Source organism: Oenanthe melanoleuca, chromosome 2 (genome assembly GCF_029582105.1).
Source record: "Oenanthe melanoleuca isolate GR-GAL-2019-014 chromosome 2, OMel1.0, whole genome shotgun sequence".
Taxonomy (NCBI): Eukaryota; Metazoa; Chordata; class Aves; order Passeriformes; family Muscicapidae; genus Oenanthe; species Oenanthe melanoleuca.
In genome coordinates this window covers 84,922,044-84,943,539 of record NC_079335.1, presented here as the reverse complement: position 1 = coordinate 84,943,539, position 21,496 = coordinate 84,922,044, and the positions used below count along the sequence as shown (strand labels likewise).

Genomic DNA, 21,496 nt, shown 5'->3' with positions numbered 1-21,496 from the left:
ATGTCAGTACAAGCAAGGTACCTTGCACACCCTACCCATTCTGAAACCTTGACTTTAGGGGAATAAAGTTGGGCAGTCCTGTGACTAAAATTCAAAATGTGCATGAGATCTATGTAATCCAAGATTCAGAATACAAATTCACCTTTTAAAGTAAAATGGTTTGCAGAGTAAAAAAAAAAACAAACAAAAAACCAAAAACCAACCAAAAAAACCCCAAACAAACAAAAAACTGTGTAGCTTTCATAATTAGCAAAGTGTAAAGTGACATGGCTGCAACAATGCATCCATCTCCTTGTCGTGTCTGGACTTGTTCAGTAAATGTTAGCAAACCCTTTGCTGAGTTTGGTGCTGTGCCTGGGAAGGTATTAATAGATATTGTCATGGAAGCCACCTGCAGTTGTTTTTTTGGTAAATAATGACCTCATCATGTCTCTTGGTGGAAGTGATGTTTGGCTCTGCATCCAGGGGCAAAAATGCCAAACATCCAGGGAATCTGGCAGTCAATTCAGAGGTGATGCCAGTGCTGAATCAGACCCTGTGCATGCATGTTATTCCAGGGATGAGCACAGATGAGGATCCTCTACTTTGTAGCTCAAGGAGTAGTTTAAATGAACACAAGCTGGCACCAGCACTGAAAGATGTGATACTGTCCCTCTCCTTTGTGCTGGCAACTGGGACAGGGTGGCCTGGATCAGAATGGGTCCAGCTGAGAGCTAACCCAGATTGAAAAGGAATTCCCAGATCATTTCCCCTCCACATGGCTTACCATGGGCTTGTCCAGATTTTTGCACTGACAGTGTGGTATGCAACACTGGAAAAAAGCAAGTGGGTGGAGGAAGAGTGGCTGTCTGCTGGTGTCACCATGAGCTTGCACCTCCTTGAGAGGGTTTGTCACAGCCTTACAGGAACATAAATCAATTCACAAAAAAATATTCCGTGTGCAGCTCCAGGCCCCAAGATTTTAAAAGGTTGAAAAGGTCCTTAGATGTGTCCAGAGGAGGTGGAAATAAGGGGCTTTTCAACCTTCTAAAATTGTCAGGAGTGGCTGAGGCTTTGTCTAGCTTGGAGAAAAGCAGGCTCAGGGGAATCTTGTTGTTCCCTGGGGAGGGAAAGTGGAAAGGGAAGTGCTGAGGTGTTCTCTTTGTATCCAGTGATAGGACAGGTGTGAATGTTTCAAAGATGCACCAGGGGAGGCTCAGAGTGGACAGCAGGAAGCAATTCTTTACTGAGAGGGTGGCCAAAAGCCTGGAGCAGGCTTCCTAGGGAGGTGGTTGATGCCCCCAGCCTGTCAGTGTTTATTTGAACAGTGCCATTAACAGCATGCTTTAACTTTTGGTCACCCTGAACTTTTGGTCACCCTGAACTGGGCCACAGGTACTTGTTGTAGGTCCCTTCCAACTGAAATAGGCTAGTCTGTTCAAAGTGTTTTGAATACATATCCAAGGCAGCTTTGCCACTGCTGTTTCTCATGTTTGTTATAGAATGAAAACAGAGCTAGAATTCAAAGCAGAGAGAGTGGCACCTCTTCTTTGTCCAGCTAATTACCTTAGTATTCTAACTTGTTTCTTATTTTCATTTAAAGGTCAGCTGGAATAACCCACCTGACCAATGTTATGAAGAAAAATCAGGTCCCAAGAACAATGCAAGCCAAGAAGAAGGGAAAACATCTGCAGAGAGCAATTTTTATTTGGAAGACTTGGAGAAATATACCTTTTCTGTGTGGTAAGTGATCTCAGAATCAAACAGTTTCACAACTGGAAAATTTGCCTTGCTATATGTGTATTATAGAGGCATCTACCTTTAGATAAAAGTTATTTGGCTAAAAAAACCCCCCAGAATGCAAAAAATACAAAACCCATTGGATTTGCTTGGACTTCTTAGTATTGTTTATGAATGACGTTGAATTTAAAAAATTGGAAGCGCTTTTTGTCTGAGAATGCAATTTTGACATTGCTGCATTGTTTTGAGAAGCTGTGTCAGGGGAAAGGCAAAAAGATTTCCATAATAATCTTTTCAGCATTTTAGGAGCAATACACTATGTTTTTTGGATGTTACTTTAAATATTATTACTCTTCTCTGTTATAAAATTCACATATGGGGAATGACTTAAAATGAATAGATAAAGTGAAATTGAACAGGCTACATCAAATTGAAATCTTTTCATTTACTTATAATTATATTTCCTGGAATTTCATCTTTTAGGTAATTGCCAAAGTTGGACAGTCATTTGTAATTAGTAAAAAACAATGAAAACCCAATCCTTTACTAAATAAAATGATCTGATAATCTTTTGTGTAGCTCCCTACTGTGCTTTGAATATTCAAAACCCAGCTGTAATGTACATTTCTGGAAGCCATGATCTTCTCCAAATCAGCCCCCAGAGTTTCAAATAAAGCATCTAGAAAACAATCATAATAGGGTGTATATCTGTGAAAAATTATTTTTAAATTACTTCCCTATCAAAACACGAGACAGGATTATCTCACAGGCAAGCCAAGCAGCTTTTGACATCTCTAGTGCTGTCTATGCCCTGCTCTCATTTGCCTTGGTACCTTTAAAATTGGCAGGAAGTCAGGTAAAGACCTTACAGACACCAAGTGCATTTTCACTGTGAACTGCCCTGGAGGTGATTAACCCTGAGTACTGGAGAAGGCAGAAATCAGCTGGAAGAATAGCACACATTCTTATAATTAAGCTTTCATAATTCTACTGGATTAATTATGGTTATTTTGAACAATTAAGGACTCCCCCATCCTGGCCATAATATAAGAATAGATTTTAGAGTAGCAGTGCTCATCCAAATATCCTTGCCAGCTCCCACTGTTTCATTTCACCTACCTCAATTTTCAAATTAAATTAACCAAATTATCATCAATTATCTGTCTCAAGGTGCTTGCTTTTCTGTAGTGGTGAACTTCACTTTCTCTCTTCCGTGCCTTGCAGAGTTTACAGTGATAGAATTAATATTTAATTGTATATGCCCCATTCCTGGAAGCCTTCAAGGCCAGGTTGGATGGAGCCCTGGATCACCTGGTCTGGTGGAAAATGTCCCTGCCCATGGCAGAGGGTTTGGAACCAGATGGTTTTTGGGGTCCCTCCTAACCCAAACCATTCTGTGGTCTGTCTACCTTTAAATTCAGCAGCCTTCATCCTTTATTCTTTTCAAAATTAAAAGTTAAAAGTGTTGGGAAAGGGGCTCCACCCTTATCAGCCTGGCCCCAGGCTTTGAACTCCATTGGTCAATTAAGGTATTACACATAGCATGCCATGTAAAGAATGTATAATACTACAATATAATAATGTAAATAATCAATTTTTAAAATATAGGGTTAATTCAGGTAATTTACTTGGGAATCTGATATCTTGTGAGTTGTTAATTCCATTTGTTACTGTACCAGCATGATGTTTCAATTTTTACTCACTGCTGTCTGTCTCCTCCTTTCCTTCTCTCCTACTTTCTCCATCAAAGGCCATCAACTCCTCTTAGTCTGTTTCCAGACCTTCCTCTCTACTACAATTGCTACCTTTTAAAAAATGCAATGCAAGATAATTAGCTACTACAAAAATTTTTAATAGCACTGTAGATCTGGGGGCAGCTTAGATCTCCACAAACTTCAGAGTTTTAGATGCTCCAAGATGCAATCTGAGCAATTTCCTTGATCTTTTATTGCAGCTGGTAAATCATTTATTGGGCTAGGTTATTTTACAAAATCCTCTTTAAAAACAAAATCCCATAAAATGTATTTATCATAAAGTACTGCACAACCAACAGTCTTCAAAGTTGTGCATTATTAATTAAAAGCTAGTGTTGTACAGTGACAAGTTAAAAGTATCCATTGTCTCATTCTCTTTCTTCCCCCCCACTCCCTGCCTCTCCCCATGACTTTTTTCTCTCTTCTTTTCATTCTCTCATATTCTCTTCTCTTTTAAGGCTTGCCAAAGGGGAGATTGGCGAGTACAAACAAGATATTCTTTTGCGATCACAAATATTTTTCTGATAATTGTGATTTTTTTTTTTGCTTCCATTGCTGTAGCATGTTTGTCCTTTTCCATTCATATTAATCTGACAGTGGTGTCTCACATCCGTAGGCCATAGTCAAACCTCCTTACAGTGGGCATTATGCACACATGCAATAAAAAGATCATTTTGGCTGCAGGAGCCCACAGGCTTCAGCTTGGATCTCGCAGCCTGCATGAGTGCCTTTCCCACTGTGCCTTGGGTCAGAGAGATGAGGGTGAGAGGGGTGAGTGCAGAAGGTGAGGTGAGAGTGAAAATTGTAAATTTGGTCTCCTATTGCAGGGCCATCCCTGCTGCTGAGGTGGTCAGCTGCAGTCAGAGCCTGGTAGGTGCTCACTGGCTGCTTTGCTGACCTTCCTGGAGAGCCCACCCCAGGAGCCTTGCCTTGCACCTCAGCATGGCTGAACCTCCCTTCTCTGAGATTTGTGTTCCTGGAGCCAAAAGCCTGTGTAATCTGCAGCAGAATATCAATATTATTAGTGACTATTGTCGGAACAATGGGGGTGAGAGCTGAGAGAAAAGGAAGAAAATTTGGAGGAATTTTTACCTTACAGCCCAGAACCTGCTGTCAGAAGCTCTCTAGCTCTCTTCTTCTGTTGTCTGAAACAAGCAAAATTTGAGGAAAAATGTTCTTCGTGACTATTTGTCACTATAAAGCCAGATTTCCTGAACATGTATAAAAAACCAGATGTGAGCAATAATTTCAACACTTTAGTGCTTTAACATTGCTTTTTATGCATAGTTCAAGAGGAGATGTGAAAAAGTCCCCAATTTCAAAAGCCTTCATTTGTCTTAATACAAAAAAAAAAAAAAAAAAAAAAAAAAGATAATGACATATACATTTTTTGTGACTTTAGGAATCTTCAGACTTGAGTTTAAATATAACAACTAACAGTTTCAATTGCCAACAACATGTCATCAAGCACAGCTCTCAAGGGTTAATATTGCACACTAATATAAAAGTAACGATGATCCTTTGTCTCCATGCAATTAGCTTTTTAACAACGTGCCTGTAGCTCCTACCCAGGCTAAATGCTGCTTTGAAATATTTTCTCCTCAACTCCAAATGTGTTAAGCTGACTCTGGCCAGCTTCTATAAAACCAATTAATTGCAGGGCACTGCCTTTTGTGGGGGAGCACCCAGTGCCCCACGCAGCAGTGCCACGTGCTGCCCACGGTGGCTGGGATGCAGGCTGGTCAGGGCAGCACCAGTGCAGGACCAGACAGCATCCTGATGCAGGAGACAAGCTGGCAAATCCTATCTGGAGTCATATTCCTGCATTTCTGGAATCCAGGGCATTGGATCAGGCTTTGGTTTTCCCTTGCACCCGTCAGGGACAGATGCTCGAGAGAGGCAGCAGGGGAATGGTGTGGATGAAATAGGCTCTTGGCAGCATGTGACAGCCTGGGTAGGGTGAAGACCCCTTTACAAGCCTCTCTCTGCACCTGTAGACTTATGACTTTTATTAATTTTTTTTTTTCCAAGTTGAGGAGGATGCTGAGGGGCAGGAAGAGTTAACCGTAAAGAGCACAAAACAGTAAACTTGTTTTTTATATAAAGACAATAAAATTTCCCTTTATAATACACATGTGATTTGACATTGAAATAAATGCAGATGCTTCTTTGCTTGGTGTATTCCCTGTTGTGCTTTCTAAAACACCTTCACATATGGTTTACCTCATTCCTGTGAAACTGCTTGTTGTTTATGTCATACAAACAGAGCAGATTGAATTTATACCAGGGTAGGAGGGTGATGAATCTTATGTTAGAGGAAAATCCTTGCCTGAGTGTTTTGAATTTGTTCAAAATTAGCATTGCCTGTTAAAAATTGTCTTGGATTGTTCCTTGAGCTTTCCTAAACATTTCATTAAAAAAATAAAAAATTCTGTGGCTGCCTATAAATGCAACCTTTTATTCAAATATGTAACATTTACTTAAAATCAAAGGTCAGATTTTAGCAGTTTTTATAGCTGTCCTAGTAGGATCTGTTTCATCATTATATATAAAATCCTGCCATTAAGAGCAGACATTCAGCTTCCATTGTGAAAAGCAGAATAACCCTTTATTGCTTGCTTTAAAAAGTCCTAATCTTTTAAAAATTTCTCAGTAACTTCTGATAGTCCACCCAAACCCTGTTTCATTGTTCCTAATTCCATTTTGAAAGGTAATTAAATCCAGGCCAATCTTGAACTCTTAGGAGAAATCAGAAGTCACACTATTTTCTTTGAATGCTTTCAAATCTTTCATATGGTGTTCTTAAAAATGCTTAGGCTTTAGTTGTGTGACCACAATCCCCTGATTCTGAAGTCTTTGTGGGACTTTTTTTTTGCAGGCAAGTCTCAGCAGGACACAAGGCATGTTTATGTTTGTTTTGGTTTTTTAACATATTCAGGTATTAGATGGTGTTAACTTTGGTGCATGTTCTTAAATCTTTGAGGATTGAATTTTTACAGCAGACCAGTACATATTTCTGTGGAGTTTTTCTTAATTTTAGTCTCATGGGCGATTTTTCTGCTACAGAAAAAAGCTACCTTTTTGAAAATTATTCTATGGACAAATCATTAAATATGACAATGGCATCTTTCCTATGCACTCCAATTTTTCTGTCAGTTTCTTCTTTTATTGTATAATTTAATTCATATTTGGGCAAATTCCAATGAACTGCACACATTCAGAGATTTTATTTCTTTTCTCTCTTGTGCAGTGAAACATTTATTTCACTGTTCTGGTGCATTATGCTAAAATTTTGCCAATGAAAATTGAATGAGAAATAAAATGTTTGGAAAAAAAATTGAAATCAACAAAAAGCATTATTTCAAAATTAATCTAAACAGCTGAGGAAAAAAATAGTAAACAAACTTTTAAGGATTGAAAATACATGAAGCATGAGTCTTTGCTAAGAACTGTTTTCTCTGGGAGTGTTTTGCAAAGCCCTCTAATATGCATTCACACTCTTAATTTTGCCAGGATTTGATATTGTTATGGTGATGTGAAACATGTACTCTTGTCTATGGACTTCAGGGCAATTATATTTAATGATAATTTTATTTATGTGTTCAGGATGATGGAAAGAGTTGGCAGCCAATGCTCTTCCTCCTGCAGGTTCCAGAGCTGCAGAACTCCACCAGCTGAGAGCTGGCCTCTAGCAATAGAGAAGGGAAATTACTGATACAAAGAATTAGTTGAGAGTGTCATTTGAGAGTTGTCAGTGGCTGATCAGTCACAATTACTAGTGAGATGTTTGTCTGTTTGGTTGGTGTTCTTTTTTTTTCTTTTCTATTGGCTTTAATGTTCTTGAGCAGAAAGGAGTAGTGAGCTCAATCATGGAGCAACTTCAGTACAGATCCAAAGTTTTCCTAGAGATCTTGTCAAGGGAATTGTGTGGTTGACATCTGATTATGAGTAATGGAGCTGGAAGAGCAGGAGAAATGCTGCCCAGTGCTGGAGCAGTTCACAGTTTGACCTGGACCTCTCCAGGATTGCCTGTTTATAATTCCTCACCAAAATGCTCTTTCTGCTCTCTTCCTTCATCTTAGAGAATTCTTATCTGGTAAAAGTGAAAGAATATGGTTCAAATTTGATAATAATCGAGGCAAAACTGGGTATGACTACCATGCAGCTCTTTGACAATAAATTGCTAATTTCTCTTCTTAAATATGGGGAATGTTGAGTCTCCAGTTACCGAGAAATGTAGGCTCACAAAGTTGTTGGAGCCTTTGCTATGAGTGCAGACAAAATATCTTCAAGACAGCACTGCCAGCTTTTCTCCCTCCCAGGCATTTCACACAATTCATCTTGGCTTCCTGCTCAGCACAAAAGCACTTTCTGACTTAGCTGAATTGCCCTTTGGTTTGTTCAGACTCATAGGAGAGTAGAAGACTTGGGAAACTGGCTGTGAAACGTGGAGTTGAGAGAGATGTGGTTGTTGTTTGTCATTTAATAAACATTTTGTTTTCATGAGCTAGAAAAGATGACATTACTGATGACTAGTGGAGAAAAGCGAAGCTATAAGTGTGCCATACATGGTCATCTCTAATGAATAGAATGAATAAAAATAATAAGTGCATTACATAGCTAACTGTCACATCTTCAGGGCACTACAGTAAATAAGTGGGAGTTATACATGTGCATTAGTAGCAAAATGGGTACCACACTTTGGATCCTATTGAGTACAGTGTGGAGAGAAAAATATGATAGATTGCTGCTTTTTATCTGTCACTGCTGTGGCACAGAAGCATAGACCATATGTATGTAAAATGACTTTGTTATTTCAGTAAATTCTCTAACTCTTTCTGTTGTAGCCTGTAGCAAAATGAATAAGTAGCTGAAGATCCTGGTGGGATAGTTCTGATTTTATCAGAATAAAATACCTCTGCAGAGGCATAATTATTATTAAATATACAGTGATGTGTGACAAAACAACCAGAGAAGTTAGCAGGGTCTCTGCTTTTCCAGGTTTTCAGCACAAACTGAGATGCTTCACAAAGGGTGGGAAGAAGAAGCTGTGATGGTGAAGCTGAAAAGAGCAGGAAAGTTTGGGCAAATGTGGGTCTTGTGAACTGTGGCTCTTGTTTCCTGTTTCAGAGGTGATGATGAAACTGTGGATGACAGTCAAAATGCTCCTCCTCAATCACCTAGTGGAACAAATATTTCTTATCTTCTATTTTGTCCTTCTTTAGGTAGAATACATATTTCCTTCTCTGGCAAAGTCAGATTTGGGCAGGGTGTAGATGAGGATGGTGACTGGGAGAGAACAGAGAGGATCTGCCATTTGCCTGGCCTTGGATCTGAACATTCAAACCAAACTGCCAGGTTTGGGAGTCTGGTTACAAAATTCTGAATAAAATGCAGTCTGTCTGCCCTTTGATTTAAGAGGAAGTCCAACCAGTGAGGAATTTACAGTCATCATGTTTAATTCTTATGATGGTGTGAATCACTGTCTTGAGCTTAGTTTTTAAACAGCTCAGTAACCCTCCAGTGTACTTTGTCTTCATAAGATTTTCAGCCTGGCATCTAAATCTATCCCAGTTTTTGGTTTAGGTATCTGCTGAAGCCTAATGACTGAAAACACACCAGACAGTTTAATGGAATTAACCATGGTGAAACTCCTGGTTCAGCTGTTCTTTCTTGCAGCTGTACTGAAGGCTATGTCTCTCTCACAATGTGAAGAGATGCTCTTCCTGGCTGTTAATTCTCCAGTTTAAACCACTGCAGGGGAAGAGAGCTGGGGATGGAAAAAAAATCCCATTCCTTCATCAGTCCCATTACTCGGAAATAGAGGGCAAGCTATTTTACAGAGCTTTTAACTAACTACTAATGTAATTTGTTCTGCATTGTTTGCCCATTAATCCAAAAATTACTTTTCCCTTTGAAGCTTGCTTTATGTAGAGGAAACAATGCCACCCTTAACCATAATGTGTATAATTTTATGCAGGATAACTCTTTTTATTTGTCTTGCATTTTGGTTAAATACAGGGGCCTTTGAGCATCTTTGGTTGCTTGCTAAGTTATAATATTTCAAAGTTGGAATAATTTCCATTTCAAAACATTGTATCGTGATCCTCATCTTCTAAAAGACACTTGGATCTATGTTCATACCACAAGTATTCAGTTTAGCCTTAGATGTGCCAGGAATTTTGAGGAATGAAAGGATTCTCTTGACTCTTGGACTATGCCTTTCTTTCTCTTATTTAAAATACATACATCTGATGTAGAGTTTGACCTACAAAATGTCAGAAGGTGAAAATATGTATTCAGTCTGGTTTATCACACATTCCACTGTCCTGCACAGTGCATCTGGAGAAATTCTTCCTGATCTGCATGTGCCTTATATACATAAGCACATAAAAAGACTTTTCCTTGAGATAGTTATTAGAACCAGCATCTCCACAGTGGGAGTGTCTTTCTTATGCCTCAACTTTCAGAAAAAAAACTGATATAATAAATTAAAGGTTTTAAATCTATAATTCTTATTTTTTCCCTGAAGATTAACACTGAATAAACACTGGATTTCCAGATTTGAGGTCCCGAAAGAAAGTCAGTCACTGATCCTAAAAGTTAAATTGTCTTCTAGTGGCTTTAGATGGAAATATGCTTCCTTGGTATTTTTAATCAGTCTCTGAGACTGATACTATGATTATAGCAGGACTGTCCAAACAGTGGCCCAAGGAGTGACTACACCCAGCATGTCAGTGCCTTCCAGCAATTCCTTTTGATTGTTTATCCCCAAAAGCTTAGTGCCAGCTGTGCGGCAGTCACAGAGATGTGACTCTGCAGTGTGCTGCCACCGATCTGGGGAGTCATGGGAGATTAAAAAGCCTACTCTAGTTCATTTGTAAATTGGCTATTATTTTTAGTTAGTTCCCCAGGTGAAGGCATCCATGCTATGCTAATCAGCCTGAATTAATTCTAGGAGACAGTTTCAAAGCAGGCTGGTGTCCCAGTGGTGGGTTCTCTCCTGTGTATTAGCGTGGAAACGTCTTACATTAAAAGCTCTGTTTATTAGACAGTCCTGTTTCTCTGAAACACTGAGTCTGTTTAACCTACTGTGCTACTTATTTTCCTAAAGATTTTCAGACCTGCATTTTTCTAATAAAAATTAACTCTAGGAGAAAAGATGAGTGGGTAGCAAATTCAATGAGGTATGACTTGGACAACGTGAGAAATTCTGAACTATGAAACCAAGTGACAAGAGAAGTAATATTTTAAGCCTGGCCCACACAAAACTGTGGCCATGTGGAATTTTCCCATTTGCCTTCACTGGGCTTTGGATCAGGCCCTGGAGATACCAACAATATTTCAAGGGTTTATGATCATTGCTAACTTTGGAAGCAGTGCCAGGCTTCAAGAATAGGGACTGCATTCCACATGCAGCAGGAATAGCCTTTTCCCTACTTTGAGTAATGTTACAGGAACAATAAAAAATTCTTGCTACTGGGAATGCCAGGCTCTGTGGGACTTGGATGGGACCTGACATTTATACAGTTCATCACTACTGTAGATCAAGGAATGCTACTTTTAGCAAAGAATGCATATTCATTCTTTTTTTTTAACCTTTGCTTCAGTGCATTCATGACAAGATTGTATGGGTATGTAGCTGTGTTTTAACAGTTTTTTAATTTCAGTTGTTGCTTGAAGCACTACTCTGGAAATTAGACACTTTTAGTAGTTCAATTATTGTTGATTTATTCATCCCTCTTGTAGATACAGTGAATGTAGTTACTATAGTAAGGTTATCTAGTTCTGAATGCCAAATGCCAAGTTTCAGAGCTTACATCTTGGCAACTGCAAGACTTATTGGCTTGGAATTTGTCATGCCAGCAGTACTGCCTTGTAGCATTTATTTCACAGATTTTCATTAAATGGGGGAAGACAAGAGAGAATAGTGCTACTAGTGACATGATGCATCAAACTGTTTACTAACATTACAGGGAAATCAGTTCAAAATAACCTAACTCCAGGCTTCATTCTGCCATTTTCCTAGACTTCATTGGAAGAATAGCAACAATACACTAAATATAAAACATGTAAAAGTGCTAATTGGGAAAAATGTTTTATTTAATATTACCCTCTTGGAAAAAAATCAGAATGTATAGAATAGCAAAATAATCTAAAAATACTGAACAGTGCTTTGAAGTTTCATTAACTTTGTTGCGATTTCTCTTTTGGGGGCAATGAGTCAGCAGAAACTTGCTTAAGTTCCCCCACCTTTAGCATCTGCTCTGATTCTGCTGCTAGACAGCAAATGCTTCAGGAGCACAGAGGGGCAGATCCTCAGCTGAGGTAAGCTGTTGAGGTGCCTTTTCCAGAGGAGTGATAGCAGTTTGCTTTGTCTGAAGCATAAACTTTCATGCTAACCTGCTGTAACGCTTTCCATCACCCTGTAGACTGTCTGCATGTGAAATATAATGCACCTAATGGCATTTAAATTAGCTATCACTGGAGGCATCTGTCATGCTATAATCTTCCCCAGTCATTTGTAGGGCCCTCCATCTACCACTTAGCCTCCCTCCACTTTTCAGTGGCATCTCTTCTGCTGTTACCCTACTAAAACAGGTATCAGCTCTCACCTCCCCTTCCATGTGCAGCATTAACCCATGGCTTTTACTCAGAGATAACTCCTTAGGATATCTGTGAAGTTTTTCCTCTAAACCCATCCTCCCCAAAAAGGCAGGTACAAATCATTAACATCTAGCTCTGTTTGGAGTGGTGATAACCTGGATCTGCTGAGACTAACATGCTGCTGTACAAAAACAGCCCCCATGCACAGCTTTCAGCTTAGGTTTGTGCTTAATCCTCCACCGTGCAGCTTCGGTGCTGCAGGACAATCTCTCTGAAGCATGACTTGACAATTTTATTGGTTCGACCAGTGCCTTAGATGCTCACAGAATAACAAAACAAAGAATTTGGGTTCACCATTTAGCAACCACAGAACTTCAGCTGAAGGTCAGTGTTATTGCACAGATCTGATTCTAATAACTCAGACAAAATCTGCAGTAGGTGTCTGAGTAGAGCTGATACAGTCTAATACAGTGATCCATAATGAGTTTTCAGCTTTCCTTTTTTCACTGGGACTGCTTTTTTTCTCTGGATTAATATAAGTTTGTTTGTTTGTTTGTTTGTTTGTTTGTTTGTTTGTTTGTTTGTTTGTTTGTTTTTAGGAAATACAAAACTTAAAAATATAAGATAGTAATATTCTTTTGATCCATATTTGCATTTCTTATTGTCTTTGAATCTCTGACCCACTTAATAAGTCTCTCTTATTTACCTGCCTAATTTGTGTGTATGAAATATTTTTGGTTTCAGTGCTGTCCCCTTTCCTTGTTAGTGGTTCACAGTTTTTCTCAGGCAGTTGGAAAACACATGCTGCTGCAGGATACTTTCTGATCCATGTTTGCCACTAACTGAATTATACATGGGTGGCATAGCACATATTCAGTCTTTCATCCTTATCAGTTGCTTCATCATTACTTTCAATCTTCAGTGAAAAATGTGACTAACATGTTGTGTGGTATAAATAGACACTGCAGTTTGAGATCATTTATGCATGGTTTGAATTTTGATGAAATTTTATACTGCCCCCTGGGCTAAACACTTAACCTAAGTGATTGTCCCAATAATTTTGTTGAATCAAACCTCTTCAGATGGAAGTTTTACCTTTCATTATCTTCTAAACTGTTTACTATAAAGCTTTCCAGGAGTGTTAGGATGGAAATAAAAAGGACACAGTTGCTGTTTATCAGTGATTCTGTGAATCATTACCTTGTCATTGTAAATGAATGGAAATAGGAAAATAAAATACTTCAACTCAAAAGACTTTTTTTAGGTGATCCCAGGTCATCCTCAATTTTTTTTTTTTTTACACCTACAAAATTGGGTGTTATAAAAAATGTGAAAGCATAAATGTAGATTAATATATTTATAAGTATTTGTGTATAAATATATTTGCATTTGCACTGGTCAATGTGCCAATTTATGTGATTCTTTATTTTAATTTCTTTGGTTTCTAATTAGAAACTTTTAGTTGCCACAGTTTCATGATCTTTGCATATTTATTTATTTGCTATTAAAATGACTCACCAATATTTCTGTTATTTTTAAAAATGTTGCTCTAGCTCTATATTTGAGATAATTTTTATTTCAATGACAAACATTTTCTCCATGTAGCTGTATTGGTTTGGATGTTTAAAGGTCTGAAATTAATTTTTATAAGCTGAAAGCAATCACTGAACACTGACACTTTAAGCATTACAATAATGCAGAAAATCATAATTGACTCAGTTAAGATGTTCCTATTTCTTACAAGAGCCAATTACAATGCAGTGGTCTTGTTTTTCAACCAGAAAAGGGTCTTCTTTGGTTTTCATCTGGGTATTTTGTAGAGGTTTTCACTGTTTATAAGCATCACGAGTTGTTGCTCAACCACTTCCTTCCTTCTCTTAGCCAGTCTTAGCAGTTCTAATTTGCTAATGAAGTTTAGGCATTTCCCCACTCCCTAGAAAACAATATCTTTTAAGAAAGCTGAAACAGGCAGTCCAGAAGAATTAAGTGACTTAGCTCAGAGGAGCTGTCCCTGGGTTGCATGCCCACTGTGACAGAGGCAGGTCCTGTGACACTTCTGTGCCCCTGTCTCCTGATCCCCTTGGACATGAGGGGGTCTCCTACCCTCCCCATCCTCCTGGGTTTCTTTGGAGCAGCACTGGGTGCAGCTGGAGAGGGTGGAGGGGATGTCACTCAGGTCTGGTCTCCCCCTATTCCCTGGAATCCCTGCTCCTGGGGCAGGATCTCTGCCTGTCCATGTCCATGTGGTCTGTCAGCCCTTGCATGGCACCTTGGTGCATTGGACTCTGCTGTACCCAAATGAGGGGATCTGGCAAGAATGCCTCACACAGCACGTGGGCTTGTGCAGATGAACAGCTGGGTACTGATTCTGCTGGGGGGAAAACAAGTTCTATTTTTCCAGCACCAAAATCTGAACATTTTAGCAAGATAAAAATTCCCACAGAAAGGCAGCTTTCTGGCAAGCTCTGCCAGTCAGAAGTCTCAGCTCCCCTTCACACAGGAGTCTCAATGGAAAATTTTATAGCTAGCCCTAGTGCAGAGTCTTTCAGAGGTGTTGAGCACCCACTGTGACCATTAATTTAAATAAGCCCATAATGTGGTTTGCATTTAATAAAGTTGCAGCCTCCACATGAACCAGGTTTACTGAGTGTTGCCTTCTTTCCTGCTGGGTCTGAGTCTGCTGGTCTGGATAGTGTAAGAGCCTTGAGCTCAGAGCACACCTTCACTCCATTTCATTAGAAATGTCTAAGAAAAGACTACAGACTGTGTGATTTCACCCAGGAGAGATGACTTTTATCCAGGGATAAGGATGCACACAAGAAAAGTGGCAAATAAATAGGTTTGTACTTGAGAGAGGCCTTTCGTTGTTTGCCCTACTACTGACATATCAGAATTGATAATTCTAATAAAAGCAATATATTGCTTTAGGACTTACACAGCACTAGAAAGATAGCATACTATTAATTCTAAAATCTTCAGAAGTAGTGGTAGAATAGAAAGGATCAAGTGCTTATGATGAAAATAAGCAAAAATGAAAACAGATCAGATGCTTTGGCAGTGTGATTTAGCTTTCAAGTGGCTTCAGCAGGGCAGTAATGTCAGATAAGAAACTGAAGTTTAGTTGCACTATTTACAAGAGGAAGTATGTGCTGCTTACAGAAAGGAAGTGTGAAAAGCAATGTGTGTCAGATTTGTTCATATTTACAGTGAGAGCCCAAGTAGCTGTAGCTCACAGCAAGTGCTCCTTACCTTTGGCATTCTGAATTTAAATGGACTGGTGGTGGAGGCTTTTGCAGCCAAGCTGGTCTCACAGGCTGACTGCTTGTGTTTCCAGTGTTGTGTCATTTCACTCTGCTCCTAATGGATCTAACCGGTTTATTGTTCAAGTCTCTGCACCAAGCCCTTGTCTACAATTGGGTCCCAGCTTATTTGCTACTAAGGAGGAAAGGAAGATTTGTGGGAAAAATAGTTCCAAAACCCACTGAAGACAGCTGACCAGGTTTTTAGTAGACACTTTTAACTAATTACACAGATCCACTATCACCTTTTAGCTGCTGTATTTGTGTAGTGAAAACTTGGGTTTGCCTTTCAGTGGCATACTGGGGTAATTTGCTCAGTGTAGAGCTGTCCTCTGTCTCTGCCAGGGTTTTGCCAAGCATTTCCCTGTCTTCCCACACAGCTTCTGGCAGCCCTCTGTCCAGGCACAGTGTCTTACAGTCCCCACATCCTTTGGGTCACACACAATGGAAGATGTATTTTCAGTTTGCACTCCTCACAATGAGTGCAATCTCAGTGATCTGCCACAGCACCTGGCAGAGCAGTGCCAGAATGGGTGACACACCAGTATTTTACAGCCTGTCCCAAGCTGCCCACTGAAATGGAGGAATCATATGATCCCATAAGAATCAAAAATACCTGGTATTACTTCTGTGGTTGAGAGTATTTTTTGACAAAGTGCTTTGCAGTTGAAAGCTGTGACTTTCAAAAAATGAAATTGTGGGAAAGAATAATTGAAACAAAATTTGGACACCCTTGAAATATTCCATATTGATATTTTAAAAAGAACTTTTGTTTGAAATGGCCACATTTTAATGTATAAGATGGGTAAATTTTCTATTGGAAAGGTCAAAATAATTTCAAGCCACCTTAAATTAACAAAACAGGTCCATTCACTATCCAAAATGTCCATACATAAATTTTTTTGTTTTCACCATTTTCATCTCAATTTTGGATCAGAGTTGTCTTTTGAAAACCTTCATATGAAGGGGAAACTACTTCTCATGCTTCTCTATTCTGCAATTAAAAACTTCTAAGAGACCTTCATGTATTAGCTAAGGTGAGGTCTCACATAGCATGAAGTAAGTAAGGTTTTCTTTGTCTGCATTGGCCATTACCTTGTGTAAGTCCCACATCTCAGCAAAAAAATTATTAGATTTTGCATGAAATAAGAACAAATGGACAATAAGGACATTTCCACAGATTGCTACTGGCTTTATCTTGGAAAATATTCTTGCTGAATTTGCCTCAGCATCCTTATTGTATTCTTGTTACAATGTGTATCATGGAAAATGTTATAGATACAGACCTTCACACTCCTTCTGCATCGTATGAGTGGCTTCTACACATCTTTATTCATACTTGCAAACTCCCTCTCTGCCATTTCTGCCCATTCTCCTGTGTTCTCCCTGCTTTCTTGTCTCAGTTTCTGTCAAAATCAGTAGTGTCCAGGACAATGATGGCTATGGTATTCCCTGGATTTTTAGTGCTGATTGGTTGGATTATTCAAAAATTATCACATAATAGAAAGACATTCAGAGAAATATTACCGAATTTTATGTTCGTTTCTCACCCAGCTTCACAGAACCTGGCTTTTCCCAGATTCTTCCTTTTGGGCCTGGGTGAAAGCTGAAGACTTCCAGCATTTGTTCAAGATGTCTGGATCTCTGACAGCCCATGTGGCAGTTCCAGATGCATCCATTCAGCTGTACAGTCTTGCTCTACAGCACATGAGAAGAGACTCTTCTGTGCCTGAGACATGCTAAATCTATTGTGTGGGGACTAATAGCCTTCAAATGTGCAAGGAATCTGTTGCTCTTGGACTTACTGCACACTTGCAGCTCTGTGGAACTCTAGTTCTCTAGTACTTCCTTTACTTTTGGGTCAAGTGTGTTTATGCTCTGCAGCATGTGCAAATCTGTTTCCTATCAAAAAGCCCAATGATATGAATACTCCAAGCAGAATGGCAAAGATTACTTATTACAAATGAAAAATATCAAATATCTTAATGATTCTTTTTTCCAAAATCATAAAGATCTGATATACTGTTTTACAGTGATTTTCATTCTGCACAAAGAGCAGAATTTTCCAGTATGGCTTTGTATTAGGGGATTTATTATTGCTAGGGGGCAGTTAATCTACATATAAAACAACAGCCCCAAACAAATCACATGAAGTCAAGATTTCTTCAGTTTCTGGAACTATGGCTAAGAGAATTTGCCAATATGAAGTTCTCATATGCTGTTCAGTTTTGGGAATCCCGTGGATTTTTGCCCTGGACTACAAACAGCAGATGCAATACATGACCCATATGCCTTCTCTTTGTTTCCTTTTATTCCCAGCTTCATGTAGGACAGAAACACCAACTGATGAAATAGCAGTGGCAATTGTAATGTTCCATTACATAAATTTAGATGAGCTTAATATACACTGTATAACATTCTTGATCAAAGGATTTGCTGTCAGGCAGAGAGTTGACTAACAGGCAAATGATTGGAAACAGCTTTTTTTCCAGCCTGGATTGGGTGATAATAATGTGAAAAGAATGGAAGCTCTACAAGGAATGCTCTTTCACTGCCTGTGTTGGAGCACATGAAAGCCTGTTGTAGGGTGGTAGAGGCTTTCTCTTTCTGAGGCTAGACCTTCTGGGGAAGCAGAGGCAGAGAGGGTCCTGGCTCACTGAAAGGAACTCCAACCAAGCCAAAGCAGTGCACAAGAGTGGCAAGAATATGCAGAAAGGATGATACATTAATGCTTTTTAAAGCTTGTACATTTTTTGACCCCTATATGCCCCAGCAAAGATGCATCACTGACACAGAGCCATCACAATGCTGCAGGTTACACCTGATTTGGAGAGAGATTAAGGCAGCTGGGGTGCATGCAGCTCATTTTTCTGGAGGTCTAACACACTTGGCCAGAAAGTATGCTGAGAGAGGCCAAAGAAAGTACTGTCAATTTTCTCTCCTAGAAATGCGACACAAGATCACTGAGACGAAGAAAGTGTGCCAGGGGTAATTTGACAATTGACACATCAAGGCTTAGAGGCTATATTAAAAGAACTATTAGACATGTCAATTAATTTTCCTTTGCCTCATTAATGAGCATCTGAGCTATGCATCTTCTGTTTGAAGCAGCAAGTAATCATTTTTCTAGGTTCCTTCATGCTACGACAAGTCACAGCCCTCTTGAGACCCACATCAGACAGGGCATAATAGAGTATGATTATTGTTCCTAATTTCATGAGTGACTCTCAACTTTCAAACTGAAGGGAAATTTAATATTTATTTTCAATGTTAAATTATGTCTCTGAAAAAAGGAAATCTATACAATTCAATGTTTTTCAAAGCACCAGCTCGTTCCATACTTTTAATTTGATTCTTTAGCAGTAACTGAGTTTATCCACTAACTCCAATCCCAGATTCCAATGAAAGCTCCAAAAGAAAAAAGGGGGAAAAAATCCCCCCAGCGTCCCATGCCCCAAAACCAAAGCCAGAGCACACTCTTTCTTTTGCTATGGGAACTATGAAGTTGCTGACAACCTTCATTAAATGCCACAGCCAACTTCTGACATGCTCAGCAGTGAGTCTCATGACCCACAAACAGAAAGCCAATCTAAATCATGGAGTGGTTGTATTTGTCTTTTTTGTCTAGAAACCCGCTGCTGGAATTTGCTGAGTGCTTCTAAAAATGTAGCAGAAGGTTCACTGTCAAAAAGCATTGTCTTTATAAATTTTACCTTCAAACCTTGAGCACAGCAAGCAAAAACTATTTAACAAGCAGATAAAAAACCCCACACAACACAACAACTAAACCACCAAAGCCTTCTGTCTCTTTTTTTGGTGATGATTCAGTGTCTTTAAGCTGAAAGAATGACATCAAATATGACCTGAACAAATATGCCTTCAGGTTAAAACAGAAGCAAAATAAAAAAAAAAAAAAAAAAAAGTGTTTTTAAAAAATGATAAGGCTACACAACTAAAACAGCCCTATCATGATCCTAGATTTGAAAAATCAAAATTTTAATGCAAATATAAGTTCGAATGCGTTGTGGCTCACCTAGGTTTTAGGTTGATCCTTAAGGAAATAAAGGTGATTAAAGCTACATACTAAGCATGAAAAAGAGGTTGTGAAATGCAGAGAACCTGAGAGAGCATTATTGCCTGAACTGAGGAAGAGGTTTTCAGAGTAATCTGTGTTCTGTAACCATAGTACTCTTTCTAGTTCTAGCTTTAGTTTTAGCTAGACTAGTAAGTTTCGTTTTTTAGCTAGTTAGTTTTTTAGCTAGTTTAGGTTTCATCAGCTAAATTCTTTTGGTATCTTTATAAATCTCACCTTGACTGCCCCCTGACTTCTCGAGACTTTTGCATCCATATGTTGCTACCAAACTTATGGGAATTCATAGAAAGGTGAGCAGGCTACTTTGCTGGACAAAATTAAGTCTGTATGAATGCATTTAAAATAAATTAAATAAAAAACTCTAGATAGGAAGGAAGGAGCAATAAGGATCCTGCTACAAACATCCAATCAAGAGCTGTAGGCGTGGGAAAGAGCATCAGACCCAGAGCACTGTTTGTCACACTGAGTTTTGACAAGGGTAGGCTTTCCATCTGAGAAAAATATGACTATTTTGTAGGTGCTTCTATTTGAATGACTTATGGATGACATGGAGTCAAAGGAGCAGAGTGTAGTACAGGGGAAATCCTGTCTGAATTCAGACCAGTAGTGGGAAACCTTATGGGTCAAAGGGAACTTTGTCCTCTAGGGCTGTGATTGTGATTGTTTCTATTGTAGGTAGTAAATTAATAAGCTTTAGGGATGATTGGCAAACTGATTGCCCCTTCCAGTTCTTCCCCCAATAATCCAGTCTTTCAGCACAGGAAACTAAAGCCTAAATTCAGAATCACCTCTGTGGTGACTCCTGAAGGTTATTTAAGTGTTTCTTGTGTTTATTGTCTCAATGAACCTGGCTCTTCAAAAAACTGCAGAATGTCTTTCAGATATTTGGAGTTCTTGGATGAAAATTCTAAGGGTTCCAAGAAAAAGCAGAATCATATCTTTGTAAAAAGTTAAAAATAATATTTTCCATCTGCTTAAGAAACAATAAATCTTTCAACAAAGAGTATTATTTACAAATACACTTTCAGACAAATATACACAAGGGGAAAAAAAAGCCCAAAACAAACAGAAGTTAATTTGCATGAGAAGTTCAATACCTGCCAACTGTTGTTTATCAGAGACAGCAAAATAACAATCTTTTGTTCTGCCCAAATGCATTAATCTTCTGTTTTGGAAGCTTTGGTCTAATGTCTCCTGAACACTGGAGTTTATTTCTTAGCCAGGTATCTTAGGAAGGCAAAGTATATGTAGTAAGGCTGGCTGTCAGTCTTCCCTAGGAATTTCTGAACCTGCTGGCCAAGAGGGATAGAAGGGAAGTATCTCAGTTTCTACCTCCACAGAGAGAAACCCTCAGTCCCAACCTATTAGAAAGTCAGCTCCCTTCTTCCTGAAAATCCTTATTTTATGGGTGAAGTCTCAGAACTGAGTCTCTTTTAGATGTTTTTAGAAATTGTGCATAAGTGGTGTGGTACTTTATGTTTGAACTGAAGGAATGAGCTTACTGACATCTCTAAAGTGTGTGCCCCTTCTTTCCTCTTGAGCAAATCTTCTGGTTGGGGGTGTCAAGTCCAAAATATTCTACTGTCCGTGAAATATTTGATTATTTTCTCTTTTAAATGCTTCTCTTGGTTGTTCCTTATCATTATGATGAAATTACAGTTACCTAGGAGCCGTATCAAGACTGCTTCAAAACTGCAAACATCCACATGGATGTTGATTAGGTATCCATTTTTACAATTAAAGGAATGTATCTTTTTTACATAATAATTTTAGAGTAAGCTTTTCCTGGTGATGCTGATGTCTTAGGCCTGCACACTATGCTATCTCTCTTCTCTCTGTAGAGGCACAAATATAGCTAATTTTTTTCTGGGATTATTTTTGTAGGCCTAGTGTCCTTTCAGTACCCCAACATCCTTTACTTACCTCTCTGCTTCTTGTTGTTCTCTGATACTGTGGTTTCTCATGGTGTCACTGTTTTGTGTTCTGGCACAAGCTGGAGTCACTTAGTCACATCTCGGATAGGA

At 38.9% G+C, this 21,496-nt stretch overlaps 1 protein-coding gene across 1 annotated transcript in view; it reads left to right on the top strand.

Moving 5' to 3' along the window:
- LOC130248800 (uncharacterized) overlaps window positions 1-21,496 on the top strand; it is a 75,325-nt gene that overhangs the window by 27,303 nt on the left and 26,526 nt on the right. Inside the window, exon 6 of the mRNA XM_056482819.1 lies at window positions 1,583-1,722. Coding sequence (XP_056338794.1) covers window positions 1,583-1,722 — 140 coding nt within the window. The remainder of the gene's footprint in view (window positions 1-1,582; window positions 1,723-21,496) is intronic.